Source organism: Scleropages formosus, chromosome 7, assembly GCF_900964775.1.
Source record: "Scleropages formosus chromosome 7, fSclFor1.1, whole genome shotgun sequence".
Classification (NCBI taxonomy): Eukaryota; Metazoa; Chordata; class Actinopteri; order Osteoglossiformes; family Osteoglossidae; genus Scleropages; species Scleropages formosus.
In genome coordinates this window covers 12,079,052-12,092,987 of record NC_041812.1, presented here as the reverse complement: position 1 = coordinate 12,092,987, position 13,936 = coordinate 12,079,052, and the positions used below count along the sequence as shown (strand labels likewise).

The 13,936-nt window shown below is 50.2% G+C and overlaps 2 protein-coding genes across 3 annotated transcripts; both read right to left on the bottom strand.

Annotated features, from left to right (window-relative positions):
• Positions 1-1,316: 1,316 nt before the first annotated feature.
• Positions 1,317-10,171, bottom strand: LOC108937594 (uncharacterized). The gene is made up of 14 exons (XM_018757612.2): positions 9,996-10,171; positions 9,615-9,768; positions 8,822-8,961; positions 7,422-7,527; positions 7,223-7,330; positions 6,982-7,036; positions 6,160-6,337; positions 4,983-5,229; positions 4,055-4,164; positions 3,769-3,903; positions 3,526-3,570; positions 3,184-3,328; positions 2,917-3,024; positions 1,317-1,786 (listed from the first exon to the last, which is right to left on the bottom strand). The coding sequence occupies exons 1-14, from the start codon at positions 10,118-10,120 to the stop codon at positions 1,718-1,720; spliced, it is 1,725 nt and encodes a 574-aa protein (XP_018613128.2). The 5' UTR covers positions 10,121-10,171; the 3' UTR covers positions 1,317-1,717.
• Positions 6,622-8,521, bottom strand: LOC108937520 (E3 ubiquitin-protein ligase RNF114-like). 2 transcript variants are annotated; one of them, XM_018757529.2, is made up of 4 exons: positions 8,081-8,521; positions 7,422-7,527; positions 7,223-7,330; positions 6,622-7,036 (listed from the first exon to the last, which is right to left on the bottom strand). In XM_018757529.2, the coding sequence occupies exons 1-4, from the start codon at positions 8,203-8,205 to the stop codon at positions 6,947-6,949; spliced, it is 429 nt and encodes a 142-aa protein (XP_018613045.1). In that variant the 5' UTR covers positions 8,206-8,521; the 3' UTR covers positions 6,622-6,946. The 2 variants fall into 2 exon arrangements, with proteins under 2 accessions (XP_018613045.1, XP_018613046.1); XM_018757530.2 differs by having other exon boundaries at positions 8,087-8,521.
• Positions 10,172-13,936: the final 3,765 nt, after the last annotated feature.

The window sequence follows — 13,936 nt, the reverse complement described above, 5'->3', positions numbered from 1 at the left end:
CTGAACATTTCACGATTGTCTTTTGGAATAAGTGAATCGTTAATACAATCGGTATAACACGTTTGATCATTTATGCCTTTTTTATGAGAGGTTCAAGTGCCATAAGCTGCTGTTGGTGATGAAACAACAGATAAACACACACACGTCCCAAGCAGGCTTGCAGCAACCCAGAGCCTAGCCTGGCGGCACAGAGTGCAGGGGAGACGCTCTCTGGACAGGATGCCGGTCCACTGCAGGGTACCTGAAGCGGGACTCGAACCCCAGACCCGCCACAGAGCAGGCCACGGCCAAAACCCACTGCACCGCCGTGCCCCCTCCCCCCAGTTGATAAAACCATGGATAGAAATAGATCTCATTTGAAGGATTTATTTGCTCATACATGAAAAGTGCCTTTCGGTCGTATGCTGATGCCAGAAAATGGATGTAACAGTTATACAAATATGTGCAATTTATTGCTTTATTCCGCTGTGCTCAGGAATATGAAAGGAGTCGTCGGTACTTTATACGTGTATGTATGAGTCCGTGACGTTGTCCTAACAAGGTAATTTTTTCTGCAGTACGAGGCCCGACAAGCAGCACAGTGCAGCGTGGTGGCACAGCGAGTAGCGATGCTGTCTCACAGGGTCCGGAGGATGCGAGAGGACGTGGGTTTGATCCCTCCTCAGTCCGTGTAGAGTTTGTGAGTTTCCTGCAGGTGCTCTGGTTTCCTCCCACAGTCCAAAGACATGCTGTTGAGGTTCCCCCATAGTGTGTGAGTGACAGAGAGAGTGTGTTCCACTGATGGATGGATGAGTGACCCAGTGTAAGTAGTGTATCTAGCAGTATAAGTCTTTGGGTGCTCTGGTTTCCTCCCACAGTCCAGAGACATGCTGTTGAGGTTCCTCCATAGTGTGTGAGTGACACAGAGAGAGTGTGTTTCACTGATGTATGGATGAATGAGCCAGTGTAAGTAGTGTATCTAGCAGTGTAAGTCACCACGGTGAATAACGTGTGTAGGCTGATGACACTACATAGAGTTCATTGGAAGTCGCTTTGGAGAAAAGCATCTGCTAAATATGTAAATGTAAGCAGAGAGCTTAATACCCAGCACCACATAAGTGGCCCCCTTTTCCACCACTAGGCTACTGGATTTAACTGCAGACATCATTACCGGTAAGACACCCATTGCTGTAGCTTCCTTTCTGAACAAGCCCAAAAAAAAAAAAAATACCAGGAAGGAGACCAGAAACATGAAAAAAATAATTTCTTTTAATCTACAAATAATTTCTGACATGAATAATAATGTGCATGTTTCAGATCCCAGATAGTAGCCGGAAGATTCAGAAAACGATCACACATTCCTACGCGGTCACAATTTCGCAGGTACGATCACTTGTCCGGGTGGAAAATATACTAGTGAGAACAATCAGAGATGCACACACTTTAGGGAGGCACGTTACACTTATTTACCATGGACCGAGGTACTACCTGCATATGTTATTGCACATCATAAAACAAGCTTATGGAGAGAGAGGGACAGCTCAGTTATTATGGAAGGATGCTGTATGTATTATATGTTATGCACTATATAGAGGCATAACGGTACAAATGGCAAGCTTCTGTGCGAAAGGCATGTTTTCGGGAATATGATAGATCAGCGCTCGCACGCACGGAGAAGGAAAGCGGAGCCACGAGCTTCTTCTGCGGCCGGCCGCTGTCGTTCGGCGGGGGACGACCCTCAGCGAGCGTTTGCGAGGGACTCCCAGAGCGCCGCTTGTTCGTTCATTGCGTCGCTCTGCTGGACGTCCTGTAGTTGGGAAAACCCCGATCAGCTGCAGTTCTCTCTATTTCCTGCCTTTGAAGAGGCCGCGAAAAGCCGTGGTGCATTTAAAAAAAAAAAAAAAAAAAATGCTTGTCGGCTCGTGTGTCTGGTACCGTCGCGTTGCTGGTTCGCATCCCTTAAACAGCTGCCTATAGAAGTGACATTCAGATAGGAAATGCATAGAAAATCACAGCAGATGGTGGTGGACTCATTTATGTAGCTGTCAGGAGAGAAGTGGCTCTGGAAGAGATGCTGTGGCAGGCGGCCACACCGGGACCGCACTCCGACACCCCGACGCTGACACAATGCGCCACCTGGCAACCCGTCTTGGTTAAAACGGACGTAACCCACTGCGACCGAAAACGGCGCTGACGTGTCTGATATCACCGGTGATGATTTTTAACAGTATTTTACCACGACTCTCCTGCTTAAGCCCCTTCTGCCTCAAGTTAGTCAAAAGAAAACATCCGAGTCCACGTACTCTTGTCCCAACGAACCAGTACGGTTGTCAAAGGTGGGTTTGAGACCCTTCTTGAAATCTGGGAGGGACTCAGCAGCACTGAGGGACAGAGCACTATGACATTGTGGCATTCAGCAGCAGCAGGACCTAGAGGCAGCTGGAAGTGGGACAGCTGCTAGCAGAGTGGTTAGCACTACTGCCTTTGGTCCCAACGGTTGCAGGTTCGTATCCCACCTCTAGCTCTAATACTCTTGAGCAAAGCACATACATGCATGCACATTGTCTGAAACCGCTTGTCCCACAGGGGGTCGCGGGGAGCCGGAGCCTAACCCGGCAACACAGGGCGAAAGGCTGGAGAGGGAGGGGACGCACCCAGGACGGACGCACCCAGGACGGATGCACCCAGGACGGGACACCAGTCCATCGCAAGGCACCCCAAGCGGGACTTGAGCCCCAGACCCACCGGAGAGCGGGACCCGGTCCGACCCGCTGCGCCCCTCTCCTGAGCAAAGTACTTACCCTAAATTACTCCAGTAAAATTTGCCAGCAGTATAAATCTGTAAATAATTGCAAGTTGCTTGGATAAAAGTGTCACCTCGTGAATGCATGAGTACAAGCACGGCGTGAGCAGTGAGCGGAGATGCCGGTGTCTCACCATGAAGTCCTCCCTGTAGAAGCAGTGCCTCAGATTGAGGTGTCCGATGAAGTTCCTGCTACAGTAAGAAGGGTCTCCGTACGGAAGAGCGGCGCACACCGGACACACCTGGGGGCCGAAGCACTATTACCGGAGTGTGTCAGCACCGACTACACGCCACCCGTGTCTGTGCTTTTCAGGCTGTTCCTGCTTGTACGGTGAATACGGTAATAAATATGATGTTGTTCTTGTAGAAAAAACATCACGTCCAAATATGATCATATTTACCACAGGTCTCGGGTCATGCTGGTGGTGGTTGTTACAGTGGTCCAGCAAGTCCAGCTCGTCGAGACCCCCCCGCTGGCAGTACGGGCAGCTAAACGCCATGACGGAGGAGCTCTGGGAATTCTGTGAACTCTGAGAATCCTGGGGACTGGAGAAGCAGGAAAAGCTCAGAGAGGAGAGCTCACAGACAGCGATGGATCCCACCCCACACCGCCGTGGTCCAACGCAGTGTATGAGTGACGCTCTGGCTTTGTGGACCCAGGCGACGTTTCCCCCACAAACACACACACACACACACAGCACAGCACTCCCCAAACTGCGGCACTGAGGGACTGCGGCACGTACCCGTTCGCCGGACACTGCACCGCCTCCAGAATTTCGGACAGGTCTCTGTGAAAACACACATTGTCTCCATCACCTGAAACGCTTGTAATACTTTGCAACCGTGATGTACAAATGAACAGAACCTGTCGGTTAAGGTTCTACTGATAACGGTTCGGTCCATCGCGTTTATTGCCGTTGCTACGATCGTTCGATTTGACGCGCCGCGCTCGTGTCCCCTGGCTGTCCATCGCCGAACGGCCTTACTCTTCATCGGGGAAGGAGGGTGACGGTGGGATCGAGGGCTGTGAAAACACGGGTCCTGGAGGTGCAGCAGCAGGACCCCCCTGGGCTCCTAGGATGACCTGTCGGGCACCTGCAGGGGTGGCATTTGGCGGAACCCTAGAGGAGGAGGAGGAGATTGGACTCGTTGTGAGGTCCGGCCTTCCCGTCCCCTATTCAGACAAGCGCTGCGCTGCAAGTGCACGCAATCCTCCTTAGTTTCGTATGTCTTTTGTCGTCCGGAGGTGGAGCCTCCGGGTGGGCTGCTCACCTCTGGGCGCGGTACGGCTCCAGCAGACGTTGAATCGTTGGGTTACTTCTCAGAAAGGCCTCCGGGACGTCAGGTGTTCGCGCGCGGGATGCCGTCGTCCTGCCGAGAACCTGGAAGAGGCGAGCGCGGCCGTTCGGAAAGGAGTCGCAGCTTGGCCTGTTCGGCACAGGCCGAGCCCACCGCGTGCGGATGAGGGAGATTATATGTAAAGGAGCTCAGGCAGAGCTGCAGAGCACGTGTGCACGGATTCAAGGGACGCGCAAGTGAAACTTTGCAGCGTCATCTAGTGGTTTAATCAGTGATAGCAATGATTTGCCCTCTTCGTTATGGAGAAGCTCCGCCCCACGAAGCACTCTCGGCCAATCGCATTACTTCCTCCGAGGGCTCAGCGAGATTGGCAAGGGTGTCCCGTGCATATAAATTAAAGCAAGAAATCTGATTTTTAAAAATATCTGATTTTAAAATTATTTTGGGTGAGTAGAGGAGGGGGGGCGCAGTGGTGAAGGGGATTTGGCCTGTGTCTGCTCTCTGGTGGGTCTGGGGTTCGAGTCCCACTTGGGGTGCCTTGCGACGGACTGGCTTCCCGTCCTGGGTGTGTCCCCTCCCCCTCCGGCCTTATGCCCTGTGTTGCCGGGTTAGGCTCCGGTTCCCCGCGACCCCGTATGGGACAAGCTGCTTCAGACAATGTGTGTGTGTGTGTGAGTAAAAGAAATAAAGCTACGTTTATTTATTTACTTGATGTTTTCCTCCAAAGCAGCTTACACTGATTTACCTGTTTATCCAGCTGGGTAAGTTTTGCTGTAAGGACCTTGATCGAGGCTACTACAGCAGAATGCGGGATTCAACTCTAGGGCCTTTGACACGGTAGCCGTCACCACTACGCCCCCTGCTGCTCGATATAGAAACCGACACAAGCGGCACAGCTGACCTCGGGTACTCGGACTCGCATTTCTGTCCGAATTTTGCTCCGCATGAAACGCGTCCGTTCCGCCAGTCGCGCCGTCGTCCCTCTTTTTGTGACTGCAGTTGAAACAGCGGCTTGACAGAGACAAACCTGCCCTCCGGCGCCCGACGTGTTGCGGGCGGCGGGTATGACGTCCCCGTCGATGTCCCCCCGGCACACGGGGCAGTGGCGTCTGCTCTCGACTGACCGCATCAGGCAGAACCTGCAGAACCTGTAACCGGGACATAGTGAGCACCGCACCGCACCGCACCCGCACAGGACAGATGCGGTAAATCGCCTGGTTTGGCTTCTTTCTCAGCTGAGTTTTACACGAATCCTGGAAGAACAACGTTAACAGAGGAAAAGTGAAACTAAAAAAAGACCTGCAGTACACAAGGTTCTCAGACACCGCTGAAGGACCTTTGTCTCCTTTTGATTGTTTTTATTTATGATTTTTTATTTTTTGGTAGGGGTGCGCGGTGGTGCAGTGGGTTGGACAGGGTCCTGCTCTCCGGTGGGTCTAGGGTTCGAGTCCCGCTTGGGGTGCCTTGCGGCGGACTGGCGTCCCGTCCCAGGTGTGTCCCTTCCCCTTACGCCTTGAGTTGCTGGGTTAGGCTCTGGTTCCCCGCGACCCCGTATGGGACAAGCGGGTCAGAAAGTGTGTGTGTGTGTGTGTGTGTGTGTGTTTTCGTAATGTACCAGTACGCAGAACCAACAGTCAGACAAAACACACACACCCCCCCCCCCCCCCCGCAATACCTTCCCCCAACCTTAACCAATATTAAGCACATTTCCTGGGCCCTAGCCTTCTTTTGCAGTTAAACTTGTATCTCAGGAAGCAAAATGTTACCCGCAGCCATGGGTTAGCAATATACAGGTTCAGCTGTCTGCGAAAATCATTTTTGCTTTCACTTTTCATTTACATTAATTTACCACACTGTTTGAAAGTTGTACTCGCTTAGCTGAACTCTTCAGGCACGCTGTAAAATTTTTAAAGTATTTCTGCGGTTCGATGTACGTATAATAATGTCAGCGACCTGTAACCCCGGCTTCTCCGGAGCCACGGGTCAAGGTCAGCTGTCCCAGAGCGTGTCCCTCGCTCCATACCCCGTGTTTACCGCGCCTGCCTACGGCGTGAAGCCAGCGGCGCCCTTGTACTTACGTGTGCCGACAAGCTGGCAGCTGCACCGGCTCCTTTAACGCATCCATGCATATGGGACACTCGTGGTCGGGGTCCCTTTCTGCACCGTCTCCCTCCATCCCCGCGCTCCTCGCAGCCGCTTCCTCCTCTGCTCCGCTCCCTTGATTTATAGACGTGACCCGTACGCCTCTATATGCGTCTCAGCGGCAGAAGTCGAGTGACACGAGACACATGCGCGGGACTTTCTGTTGCTCTCAGTCCCTCCCTGCCCAGCTCTGTACCTCTGCCAGCTTCCTGTTCACCATATTTGTTTAAAGTAAAAACAGTCCGGATGGACAGCGAAGGAGCCGACAGCTCGGGGTTTGAGTGGCAAAGTGACCGTCAGTCACCCCTCTCGCTTTTATTCTCTTTGAAATGGAAAAAACCAGACAGAAATCGTTTACTCGAAATTGTTTATTCATGCAGGTGCTGTGTTTACACCCTTTAATATAATTGCATGTAATTCCATAATAATAAGATCATTATTTTTCTATCTGTTCAGCTGACTTTTTTGTACATGTCATCTTACGTTGTGGGGTTTGTACACTGAGCTGCGCTGGTTTACCATTTATACAGCAGTAGGGTAATGAGCTGTGTCAATTCAGGGTGAGTACCGCGATCAGGGACTCTGCAGCGGGAAGTGGGATTCGAACCTTCCTACCGCAAGGCGAAGGCTGTCACCTCTGATCTACCCACTGCTGCAAGACACTGGAATTTTTGAGTAAATGGCAACACTGAGACATGGAAATAGATGGTTTTATACAGATAATTATGGGGAAGGTGTTAATACAGCGACGTCAGGGCATCTGGACTCCTGGAGGGCACGGTTGACCTGGACGTCCTCGTCCTCATTCATGTCCTGGGGGGTTGAAGAAACAAATGTTAGAGTGGAGAAGCACAGAGTGAGTCCTGCGGTCAGGAGGAGCCGCCCCGCCTTCCTCCCTGTCTCCGGCCCTCGTGCTCTAAACACGCAAAAAGCATTCTGGGCAGGTTGGAGAGACGGCGATGCTGCTTGGCCCCGCTGCCCCCCGCCGGGACCACTCACCATGTAGTTGTTGTAGCTGAACCGATGCCTCAACCGCAGGTGCCCGATGAAGTTCCCGCTGCGGTAGCTCGCATCCCCCCAGGACGTGGCGGCGCAGATGGGACACACCTGCACGCGTGGAGCGACAGATACCGTGAGGGGCGCTGTCCGGTGACACCCGGCCACGGGGACCGTGCGACACGGAGTGTTTAGGGCTCACCGCCGGAGACCGTGCCGTGGGATGAGACCCCAGGCAGTGCTGCACCAAGGCCGTGTCGCGGAGACCCTGTAGGGGGCAGTAGGGGCAGCAGTACATCGAGAGAGGCCTGAAAGACAGGACAGGAAGCGGACGGGTTAGGGACAGGTATGTGGGACGTGGGGTTAATGAATTTTCCGGTACTGGACCTGAAACGCTGCCGTAAAAGCCCAGGTCCTGATCTCACATCTTACTGAAGTACCCAGATTACCCTGATCCCATGTACTAAAAATGACCCTGCTGTATAAATGGGTAAATCACTGTAAGAAATTTAATGCTGTAAGTTGCTTTAAAGAAAATACACACACACACACTTTCTATGCCGCTTGTCCCAGACGGGGTGGCGGGGAGCCGGAGTCTAACCCAGAAACTCGGGGCGTAAGGCCGGAGGGGGAGGGGACACACCCAGGACGGGGCGCCAGTCTGTCGCAAGGCACCCCAAGTGGGACTCGAACCCCACACCCACCCGAGAGCAGGACCCGGTCCAATCCACTGCACCATCACACCCCCCTTAAAGAAAATAGTCAGATGATGATAATAATAATAATCAATAATAATAATAAAAGTGTCATCATAAGAAACTGGACCACCAGAATGACTGAGTTATTCCCACACATACACACTCGTACCTGGGGACAGTTGCCAGTCTCTCCGGAGTCACCCCTTGAGCCACAGCCCTGCAGATGAAAGGAGCACAACCGGCTCTCGCTCTGTTCTCTACATCAGATGAGCGTAAAAATACACACATTTTTGCTGCACCCTTACGGCCAAAGTAAAACGACGTGCCCACGTAACTGTGACTTTTACCGCTGCCCTGGTTTTGCCATGCCCAACGGATAATTCGCTGTCATGGCAGTGTACTCTTCTCGCACAGAAATTTCGTGTCGATCTTTCAACGCGCTCGTATTTAGTTTAAAGACTCGTGACAATCCACGGAAGCGCGTATCGCCGCGCCGTCCGCTTGTCTCTTTACGCTGCACACCTTTAATAAGTAACTGGATAGCTTGTAGCACAGTGCTTAGCTTTACTGCCTTTACACCCAAAGGTCACTGGTTTAATTCCCACCTCCAGTTCTCGCACCCTTGTGCAAGGTACTTACCCTAAAATTGCTTCAGTAAAATGACTCGGCTATAAAAATGGGTAAATTGTTGTAAGTCGCTTTAGAGAAAAGCCTCGGGTAAATGTAATAAAAAATGGACAGAAATATTGATACATTTGACATTGTCCGTGGAGCTCTAAGAGGCCCTTTCACATGCGGATATCGCTTCTTCTTCTTATTATTATTCATAGCCTTTCAATCCAGGATTGATTTTTTTTTGTTACTAGGGTGATCAGCACAGCCAATCGGTGTGAAGTATACAAACCCCTCGATGGGCGAAGCCCCTGCGCCGTTAGGGTCGCCCGCCCGGGCTCCGGGCAGAGCGACGGCCGCAGGGGGTCCCCCGTACTCCTCGGCGTACTTCCTGCAGTACCTGTAGTGGGTCCTCATCCTGCTGAGGAAACACTGCGGATGGACGAGCAACACAGAGCATCATGTAGCGAACATCCAGCAGGCAGTCATTATTCTTTAATAATTCATTCATTACATCCTGACGCTTTCCTCCAGGGTGATTTACCATCTGAACGCTAAGATGCTCGCGCTGATGCACCCATTTGTACAGCAGCGGAATTCCTGCTGTGCCGGTTCTGGGTAAGTACCCTGATCAAGATACTACAGCGGGCGGTGGGGTCTGAACCGAGGTTCTTAGAATCCAGGGTGGCACCTCGAACCACCGCGCCGCCCGCTGCCCGTGAATCGTCCACATTTGCCAAATCGTGCTCTCGGGAACGTGTTCCCGTATTCCAGGGATTTCGCAGTAATCACGTGACCGGGCTGTGTCCTTGTGGTTGTTTGCGGCCCGGTCGGGGATTTCTACCGAAAGCTGAGGTATTTCCCAGAAGTCAGGTTTCAAAGGCTCCCCCTGCTGGTTGGGTGCCGCATGTGCACTTCACGCTATTTTACTGCCCTGTCTGCGTGAATGTTGCTCGTAACCGAACGGCGAGATATTGCATATGAAGCACGTGTGACTCAGTGGGGAAATGTTACCCTGAAAGAAGACACTCGTGTGCGTGTGTGTGTGTGTCTGTGAGATGTTTGCGAGGAGCTGGTGTGTTTACCAGCGCTCCGCACGCGCGGCAGCTCCCCTTTCGCTCCCTCATCTGCCTCTGGACGTCGGCAGCCCTCTTCTCGTCCTCGCACACTGGCCCCCGGCACAGGGGACAGCTGGGGCCCCGTGTTCGCACGGCCGCCACGAAGCAGCTCCTACAGAACCTGCGTAGAGAGACACGATGTTGCACCAGCTTCCCGCCGCACAGGACAACACGGTCACCTCCGTCTTTGACGCGGAGGGACGCAGAACGTTTCCAAAGCAATGCTACAGTATTTTACGCCGGTATGAATACAAAGAGTCACTGTGGGGAACAGCAAAGGGTTATTGGAACTCCCATGGCGAAACCCCTGCAGGGAAGCTGGACACGGGTTCGACACGTGGCTCTTACACGTGTCCGCAGCTCTTGGTCCTTATCGGTGTTCTGAAGACCTCCTGGCATATGGGACATTCGAATTCCTCCTGTGATTCCTGGTGCTCTCCGCAGGGGGCGCCACTGGGCCCATCCTCCTCCATCGCTGTGGCCTTCACCTCTACTTGGAGTAAGACACAGAGCAGCACAACGTTTCGGCAACTATCTCCCCAAATGCCAAGATCAACCGCTGCATGACCTTGGATAGGCTTACCTGGGTGCAGGTTGGGGGGGGGCTGTCCTGTCCTTCCCTGTCCTGTCCTTCCCTGTCCTGTCCTCTCAGTGGTGTCTCCTCTTCTCCAAGCCCTACAGAGCCTCTGAGCAGAGCTCACGCTGAGGCATGCGCAGACTCCCTCCGCTGCCTTGTTTTCATTTTCTTTTCTTCAAGAAGCAGGAAGTGCGGAAAACACCAAACGTTTGTACAGCTCGCATCCACTTAGCCCAGCTGCAGCAGTTCCAGGATGACCTGTGCCATTGGCATGGAGGAGAAGTGACACCCTTCACACAACACCTAATTATCTCAGTCAGTGGATAGGTTGGGGAAACCAGGTGGTGGAGTGGTTAGAGTCTCCCCACCCCCCCTTGCAACGAAAGGATCTGGGTTGGAATCCCATCTCCTGCTGCAGTACTCTGGATCATGGTAGTTAACCTGAACCGCACACACACACACACACACACACACACACACACACACACAGAGTCTGAAACTGCTTGTCCCGAGTGGGGTCGCGGGGAGCCGGAGCCTACCCGGCAACACAGGGCGCAGGGTTGGAGGGGGAGGGGACACGCCCAGGACGGGACGCCAGTCCGTCACAAGGCACCCCAAGCAGGACTCGAATCCCAGACCCTGAACTAACATAGTTAAAATTACTCAGCTGTATAAATAGGTAAATAAGTGAAAGCCACTTTGGAGAAAAATGATTGATGCTATATTATTGTATTATATTATATTAGAGGGTGCGGGGGAGCTTAGCTGGGTCCTGCTCTCTGGCGGGCCTGGGGTTCGAGTCCCACTTGGAGTGCCTTGTGATGGACTGGCGCCCTGTCCTGGGTGTGTCTCCTCCCCCTGCGGCCACATGGGGCGCTATGCTTCCACTTGTATAACACCGGTAAACGTTCCTGTTCTTCACTCTCACGTCTGTTCAACTATCGATCCACGTCACATTCACTGCTGCAATCGTTCTAATCTGTTAACATTTATTTCTCAGAGCCCCAAAACATGGGAAAATTCATTATTGTCAGTGTTCCGTGGTTCCACCACACTCACGGCAAACTAAACCTGGACTTATTTTCCATATGTGGCGCATGAATGTCAATGGTGGATCCCTGTAACTCAGTGAATCCCCTGTGGACTAAATGACTCTAAACCAAAAGATGAGGTTAGAGCTGCTGCTTTCTGCCAAAGGATCTGGGTTCGAATCTCTCGATCAAAATACTTATCACGAACTGAATAAGCATTACCCAAGTGCGTAAGTGGGCTAATAATTGTAAGTAGCATAGTATAGAAACCTGGAAAAAAGTGTAATTTCAATAATAATAAAATTGTATAGATTCAGTTCTGCACATGGCTCTTCATTTGAATCACAAAGGTGACAAACTGATCTGTTCCCTCTGAGCGATTTTGAGCTGGGAATTTTTTGTGCTATATAATGTAAACAATGTATTATACAAATTATTATTTTTGATGGTCATATATGTGTATATGTGATATATTTACTCCATTATTATTTTCATGGCAGGTCTTGGTTTGTGGAATCTATGCAGCTCTTCAGGTTGAGCAAGAGAGCAGATGAGATGTGTATCTAAAAAATGAAAAAACTCCCTTCTGTCTGCATGACACCACCCTGGGGCCTTCAGTGCACAACATATTTTGCATGCTGGGTAGATACAGACATACTAATAATAGGTAGCATGCTGGCACAGCATGTAGTTCTGCTGCCTCACTGCACCTGAGCGCTGCAAGAGGACATGGGTTTGATTCCCACTGTGTCTCTGTGGAGTTTGCATGTTCTTCCGTGTCTGTGACAGTTTCCTCTGGGTGCTCTGGTTTCCTCCCAAAGACCTGCAGTTCAGGTAGATTAGCAACACTAAATTGCCCATATTGTTCGAATGGGTATGTAAGTGTGTTCATGTGTGGCACACAACCTGCTTTTCCAAGTTCAGCATTAACTATGACATTAAGTGAGCAGTGATCACATGGGCTCATGTTCGATAACCCCTCCGCCGTCCAGCAAACGTCAATGTCCTTCAAACACACCTGCAACCACCCAGTTCCCCATAATATCTGGGTCCAAAAAGGACTCGGCAAAAAACATTATACTGCACCAATAAGTATCTGCATTTTTGAAACTGCATATACTTCTGTATATATTGAACGTTCATATTAGATACATATAATGCATGGATGGAAGTTACATATCCACAGCACTCAAACACATCACCATATATGGATTTCTGCTTCTAATCATAAATTTTAAATCAGCAAGATGAAAACACTCCATCCCATAATCCTTCAGTGCGTGAGTGTTGCCATGGTGAGCGATAATCATATGCCATTGTGCTGAAAAATTCAGCAACAATGGACATGTGACTGGTGGTTTGGGCCAGTCATAGTTTATCATTTTGATAATCTCTCCTCTCTGCTTCCCCGCATATTGTGCCTTTGGGTTCTTGTGCCCACGACTGACTTTCATAGAAGCAAATGTATCAGTTAAACATCTTTGTTAGCAACTGTTGAGTTGAGCTGCAGTTCTTTTTATTGACAATGGTTTTCAGTGACCTCGTTCTTACCCTTAACGTGACACACCCTTTTTTCTTTCCTTAAAGTTTACTATTTCCTTGCCTGTTATTGCTCTTAATGCCAGGGGAATGACAGATACTGTTAAATGTAAAGCGCTTTCTGTTTTTGCCAAAAAATACCAATTTTTGCTTCTTCCCAGAGTCCCACTCAGCTGTGAAATGCACAAATTTCTTGACGACCCAGCGTGGCGATATCGCATGTACGACCCCCGCGCGTGGGTGTTGTGTGTGTCAGAGTGATCCGCAGGTGTTATTACATTTAAAAACAAATTTTGCAGGGAATGTTTTGCATTATTACTGTGACCCCAATGGTAATTTTATTTTAATGCTAATACAAATACACTGCTGAGTGTACTATCACTTTTCAGGTAAATATTTACAGGTAAAACACTTCACAGGTCAATAACACTCCATTTGCCACAGAGGAAAGTTTTGTTTTGGCTTGATAAATATCAAACACACCCTGTGCTTCTTTTAGAAGGGAACCTTAACATGGGTACAAACAAGTTATGGATGGATATCGCCAATAAGAGTCCCACTTATGGATTCAAAGTGTAGGATGTTGAGTGTAAGACGGAGAATTTTTAAACTGATGATATGTGGAGACAAAATTCCCAAGCGACAGAAGCTACACTTAGAGTAACAGCGATTTTTCCACACAAACAAAAACTGACTTTTTGCTTGTGTCCAAAAACACGGATATAGATCGCATTTCTGTTAACATTCTTCCTATATTACTAGACATTCCTCGAAGTATAGGGGTGTTCCAAGACCCTCTTACTGGAAATTGAACGACTCAATACTGAGGTCTGAGGCCGTTAAAGGGGAGACACTCATCTTTTTACTTTCTGAAGAAAACTCATGCTACAAACTGGGAAAAATGTTTAAATCTGAAACACCCAAGTACATAAGGAGCTATAGCTGATATCCAGGTACAGGAAGAGGGCAGAATTATAGCAGGTATGACATCCCTGAGACCTCTCTTCGAAGAGTTTTACTTCCAAAGGCAGAGCACATCACGACATAAACATGTGCTTCTTCATCTCTCTACCTTGAGAACCAAGCTAGTAAGATAATACTGTATATAGATGCTCTTTGATTTCATTTGGAAGAACAGAATA